This window comes from Gavialis gangeticus, unplaced genomic scaffold (genome assembly GCF_001723915.1).
Source record: "Gavialis gangeticus isolate Ggan-Ray unplaced genomic scaffold, GavGan_comp1, whole genome shotgun sequence".
In the NCBI taxonomy this organism is placed as follows: domain Eukaryota; kingdom Metazoa; phylum Chordata; order Crocodylia; family Gavialidae; genus Gavialis; species Gavialis gangeticus.
In genome coordinates this window covers 23,673,457-23,679,808 of record NW_017729024.1, presented here as the reverse complement: position 1 = coordinate 23,679,808, position 6,352 = coordinate 23,673,457, and the positions used below count along the sequence as shown (strand labels likewise).

The 6,352-nt window shown below is 43.9% G+C and overlaps 1 protein-coding gene across 1 annotated transcript in view; it reads right to left on the bottom strand.

Moving 5' to 3' along the window:
• Nucleotides 1–3,524: 3,524 nt before the first annotated feature.
• The window catches only part of MCCC2 (methylcrotonoyl-CoA carboxylase 2), a 47,461-nt gene continuing 44,633 nt past the window's right edge, over nt 3,525–6,352 (bottom strand). The window contains exons 10-12 of the mRNA XM_019516976.1: nt 5,600–5,695; nt 3,853–3,925; nt 3,525–3,635 (exon numbers count right to left, since the gene is read on the bottom strand). Of these exons, the coding sequence (XP_019372521.1) occupies nt 3,541–3,635; nt 3,853–3,925; nt 5,600–5,695 (264 nt within the window). The 3' untranslated portion in view covers nt 3,525–3,540. The remainder of the gene's footprint in view (nt 3,636–3,852; nt 3,926–5,599; nt 5,696–6,352) is intronic.

Sequence of the window (6,352 nt, the reverse complement as noted above, 5' to 3'; positions counted from 1 at the left end):
CGCGCGGGGGGTGGGGGGACTGGAGCTGGCTGGGGAGCACGTGGGGGGGCTGGAGCCAGGCAAAGGGTGCGGGGGGTGGAGGGGGCTGCAATCAGGCGGGCAGCACACAGGGGCAGGGGGCACAGCCAGGCATGGAGCGTGTAGGGGGGCCACAGCCCAGCAGGGAGCACACAGGGGGGCTGCAGCCTGGTAGGGAGTGTGCAGAGGGGGCTGGACCCAGGTGCGGGCCAAGTGGGTGGCTGTAGCTGAGCAGGTAGTTCAGCAGCAACATTGGTTCCTGGTGGGAGAGGCAGCCTGAGCCTCCTCTCATCCAGGGAGCAGATCCAGGGGTTTGTACCCCCAGGAGAGCTGCTGGGTTGTGCCAGGTTCCTTCCAGGGCTGCGAGCCCCCAGATTTGTGTGCCGGATGAGAGGAGGCTCAGGTTGCTGCCTGGGATCAGCGCTGGGCACAGTCTGTGCCCAGTGCTGGGGAAGATTGCTGCTGTTGCTGGTCCCAGGTGGAAGAAGCAGCCTGAGCCTCATCTCACTTAGGGCACAGATCTGGGGGCTCACACCCCCGGGAGGGCTGCTGAGCTGTGCCGGACTCCTCCCAGGGGTGCAAGCCGTCGGATCTGCGCGCCAAATGAGAGGAGGCTCAGGCTGCCACCTGGGACTGGTGCTGGGTGCAGTGCCAGGGAAGATTGCTGCTGCCACCAGTCCCAGGCAGCAGCAGCAGCAGCCTCCTCTCATCTGACACACAGATCCAGGGGTCCACATGGATCATTTGTTTCATTTTGATTTCACTGTTTGGAGCTGGAAATGTGTTGAAACAGTTTTGAAATGAAACACTCGGCAAAATTTCGCACAGCCCTAAATGTAAACAATGTATGATCTTTAGCCAACCTCTACATAGAAGCACTCAAAAAACCCTATGATCACCATGGGGAAAAGCTGTGATAGATAATTTCTGCCATTCTGAAATGATATGTATAGTTTTTGAATTGATGCTGTAAATGAAAATAATCCACAACATTACATTATGGCTCCTACAGAAACTAAATCATAGTTTCATAGTTGTTTCATAGTTTCTAGGGTCGGAAGGGACCTGAGCAGATCATCTAGTCCGACCCCCTGCCATGGCAGGAAATAGTACTGGGGTCAAACGACCCCAGCAAGATGTTCATCTAACCTCCTCTTAAAAACCCCCAGGGTAGGAGCCTGTACCACTTCTCTTGGAAGTTGGTTCCAGATCCTAGCCGCCCTGACCGTGAAGTAGCGCCTCCTGATATCTAGCCTAAACCTACCCTCTGCCAGCTTGTGACCGTTATTCCTGGTCACTCCTGGCAGTGCATGGGGGAATACTGACTCCCCCAATGCCTGCTGATCCCCCCTGACTAGTTTATAACAGGCCATTAGATCATATTACACAAAAGTTAGAAATTAGATAGGGTGACTGAAGGGGTTATAAAATATGACCAAGCTTCATGTAAGGACTTTGAATATTATGACCTGAATAGTATGAACTCTGAATTTCATATACAATTTAGATATGCCCCATTGGTCAGTGGAACTTGATAAACTACTCAAAGAGTGCTAGATGGATTGGCAAAAATGGCAGGGCACTGGAAAAAGAAAGTATTTTCTTGCTTTCTGTTCAATAGGCAAGCTGTCACTATACCAATACAATACCAATCACCAGGAAAATACCAAAATTATAAAAGGGTAATGAGATCTTTACAAGTTGCAGAAGTGCCATAGCAAAGCCACTAGGAAATGTCACTAGGAAAATGGCTTACTTTCTGCAATGCTTAAAGTTGCGCTCTATTACACAGAGCACAACTCTGTCCCTCATTTCAAAGTAAAGCAGAATTCCTCCCTTCCTTCCAGTTTCCCCTACAAGTTCTCTTAAAACACGGTTGTCCTGCACGTTGATTTCCTCATCAATACTGTAAAAAAGTTGCCAAAAGAGACCAAGATATGTGATATCTATTGGCAAAGCCTGCGGCGGGTGCAGAGATCCCACCTCAGGAACACAGCTGGGTATTCGTATCCTGTGGTAGCCTTTAGGATTTCTAGATATTGCTCTATCCTGTACCCTAGTTTACCCTACCCCCTGTAATCAATAAAGTTCTCCTTTTTGACTGGTGTGGGAGACTTATTGAGGGGTGGGTCTAAATTATGCCTAAGAGACCCCTTAGGTCTGTGGACTAAGGGAGACTATACCTTTTTGCCCCTGGACTTGGGGAAGTACCCCAAGTGCCTGTACTGGGTCGAGTACCTGTGGGACTCTAGGCCTGTGTTACCCCAAGGACACAGGGCCGTGAGACAGTCCATTCTTGGGGTGGTGGCGGCACATTACCCCCAGACTAGCGAGTGTGCGCCAGGAGAGGGGTCGGCCAGACATAAGGCGCCCCTAGGGAGGCATTCGGAGCCTGGAAGGTGGTCGGGCGCAGGGAGGTGGGTGGCTCAACGCAGGAACACCCCCTACTGGTCCGCCTCATGTGGTGGAAACAGCGGAGGGATACGAATACCCAGCTGTGTTCCTGAGGTGGGATCTCTGCACCTGCCACAAAGCCATCATAGAACTTCACTATGGCCTGATATTATGTTTTTTTAAATACAAAATCCTTTGTGTAATAACAAAGAAGATGGCCAAAAGCTACCTTGCCACAAAGAGTCCTTTTGTAAAGCAACAATGCACTCACTCAAAACATTTTGTCACAGAAGTACATCAATTTGCAGAATGGAGAAGAAAAAAAGCCAGCTCATATAGATGACATAAGAAAGCATGTAGTAGCAGGGTTGGAGTGCTGCTGTAGCCATGGTGGTCCAGGGAATATATAGGAGGCAAGGATTTTTTGGTGATATCTTCTAATGGACGAACCATATAGTAGGGAGAGATCTTAGACAAGCTTTCACGTATAAAGTGCTCTTCCTCAGGTCAGGTGCTTTTATGCCCAAAAGGCACAGCATCTCTCACAGCTATAATTTGTCCAGTACAAGGTATCACTGCAAAACATCTTTGCATCTCTTAAGAAAGTATACAATGTCACTAGTTAATCAACAGCTGCCGAGGAAAAGTATGAAACATATCTATGGTAAATCAATGAACTGGGCATCAGAATCACAAATAAAATATATTACGTGTCAAGATTGGTAAGAATCAAACCAACCAGTAGAAACAACCAATTTATTTACTGTGGCACATCATTCAGCTTAAATGTGTAAAATTTCATCTAACTCTAACTTTTTAAAGCATTCAGCATGGACTCTCCTCCCACAGTTGGGAGTTTCAGAAAATAATATCTATCTATGGTGTTATCTTTACAACTTTCATTTTTCTTTTCATAATGTAATCCTGTTGCCATGTCTACCTCTCACCTGCAAGTTATAAAAACACCACATTTTATAAAAGCCAATTTATTCCAAACTATCAAGTTATTTTGGACAATTCTTGCTCCCATCAGATGCAGACACGACAATAAAGACCACTCGTCCTCATACAAATTCTGGTTAAAAACTTAAGTCTCCAAGAATGTCCAAGGAAAATTTAAAGAGAAGCTCACTGTATCATGCTTACCTTCTTTGCTGACTCAGAGAAGAGAACTCCATTGTTGCCGATAATTCCTACAGGGTAACCAAATACTCTAGCAAATCCTGAACAGGGGTGGGGGGCAGGGAAAAAAAAGTTGACATTTTTAGGTCCATTTGTTTCATTATAAAGATGGGAAGAGAACACTATGTTCTTGCTAAAACAATGCAGATCTTCAGGAGAGAAAACTTTATTAAAAATGTTTAAGTTTAGCAAAATGGATGATCCAAACAGTATAACTGTTGGATAAATTTGCAGAATAACAATATATTGTCTAAATACCTGTGATTAAAGTGTCTCCATATAAAGCTTTGAATTCATCAAATTTACTTCCATCTACAATTCTAGCAATGACCTTAAGAAAAAACAACAGAAAAATAAAATTAGCCCCTATCTTCACTGGACTATTTTAATTTGCTTTAAAACTTTAACATTTAACATTTGACTTGTTTTAGATACTTAATGGATTTTTAAAATTTCATTTCATTTTAACTGCATCAAAGATCCTGATTTATGTATCTATTTAGATGGCAGACAAGAGCCCTTTCTTCATAAATTATGCTTTACTTCTCTGAATTATGCCCCTTTTATAAAAAGTAATTATATTTTTATAGGGATCTCAAGACTGAAAACATTAGGTTCCAAATTCTATACACCTTTAAGATTGAGACTTACTAAGCAAATATTTTATTTGCTCCTTTCTCAAAGAGGAAAAAGTGGTCTTTCCAGGCATATTAATCAATAACAAATACATTCATCACATATTTCAAACATAAAAGCTACGTATATACATCTGTCACTTTCTTTTAGTGGCAAGCATATATGAGCTTTGCTTAAGTTTGAGACCTAGAAAACCAATGAAAGATCTGTTTTAAAACTAAGATGAAGAGACTGGTTTTGTAACTAAGCATATGGATACAAGACACATTTACGATTTAGTAGAAGTGGAGCAGTCACAGGATGATCAGACCTATTTCAATGCAAATTATTTGAAACCAAGTTAAAACTATTGGTTGACAAATGCAGTGAAGTTACTGCTTTGAATATGAACTGAGCCTGTTTCCCTAGTCATTTTCAGCATAGCAGACCCTTCTTCCACGCAAACCAGCTCCCTCACCACCTAGTAGCCAAGCACGGTAAGTGCACCAACTACGGTCAACTAGTTTTGCAAGAGCTGTTCCCGTGTCCCCCCCTTCAGAGGAGCAAAATTCCACAGAAATTGTGTCACACACCCTAAGCACATAGGGGTAACTGAAAGAAAGAGGCAGTTAGTTATGTTAGCCTGAAGTCAGGCAGAGGGTAGGGTAGATTTGCACTTTATAGACTAACTAAATCAGGGATGCATAGCATAAGCTTTCATAAGCAGTAAGCTTATTTTATCAGACTCTGATGAAGTAAGGTCGCTGCTTACAAAAGCTTATGCTATGCATCTCTGATTTACTTAGTCGATAAGGTAACTGAAAGGACATTTAAACCTGAAATTTCTTTTGACAATGTCTTTTATATTAGGGTATCAAATTATTCCATTTAGGGGTCCCTGTAATAACACTAGATATATTTAAGCTTTTTTGTTTTTGTAAAAAAATGCAAGATGAATACTGGTGTTCCTGCAAAAGTGTTTGAAGGAGACTGCAGACCTCCACCTCAAATAAGCTGCTTCAGAGAAAGCTGGAGCAAATGGGCTTTGTATGTACTATTTACACAGAGGGCTGGGAAGAATGTTAATTTTCGTCTGTCATGAATAAGCAGGATGTGGACTGGCTGGGCAACTGTTACCATAGACACTTTTTATTAATGCTGCAATTAAGATTTCTACATCAGTGAGAAACCTGCTGGGCAGCAGCTCTCTTAAGGCCAAGGGTTCCCTTTGTGTAGCTGGAAAAGGAACTGAACTGTTTCTGAAATGTTCTGGACATTCACAATCTTTATATCAGGCCAGATGACTTGATCTTTAGCTCTTTAGTTTAGCTGGAAAAGAAAACTAAATGTTACCCATACGCATGTGTGTTCTGAAGCCACCTTTTCATACCTCTTTGACATCAAAGTTTCTTTTAAGCTGATCCCCAACTATTCCATATAATTCATCAGCGGGAAATAAAGGTTCTTCTGATGGTTCTATATTTACCTGTGACAATTTAACAAACAGAATTTAAAGTACAAAGACAAAACACCCAAATTAATTTCCCAGCCATTCTAATAGTTCCCCCTTCACCAACCAGGCTCAAAACTCCCAACTGCTTCTGTTTGTTTTTGTATCTGATCAGCACAAGTTCTCATTTTCACTTGGTCCCTGCTCCTACCACCACACATGCACTGGGGGGGGAGGGCAGGCAGCCTGACCCTCACTCCTTGTCCCCCTCCCTGCTTTCCCTACCATTTGATCCCCTGTCATTGCTTTCCCTGCTACAGCAGTGGGGGGGGGGAATGAATTTATGACAACCTTCCAAAAATTAGATTTCAGTCATGGAAAATTGTAAAATTCTAATATTAGAAAGGGCTTTTGGCCAACTGTGCATGTACTGCTGAGAGGGCAAGCAGCAAGTTGGCTATGCAGGCCCAAGTTTGAGCCACTGCTGGGGATATTTGTGGTGGCAGTGAACACGCCCCGGCTGCCTGAGCAACAAGGCTTCCCCATCCCTCCCTGCCTGAGGGCAAAGGGGAAGTCATGGTGGTGGTGCCCCCTCGTTGCTTGTCCCCAATACCTCCCAGAAGAGTTAGCAAGGAGGGGGAGGTGGCAGGCAGGGAGGGAGGGAGGGAGAGGAGCAGGATGGGGGCGGGGAGG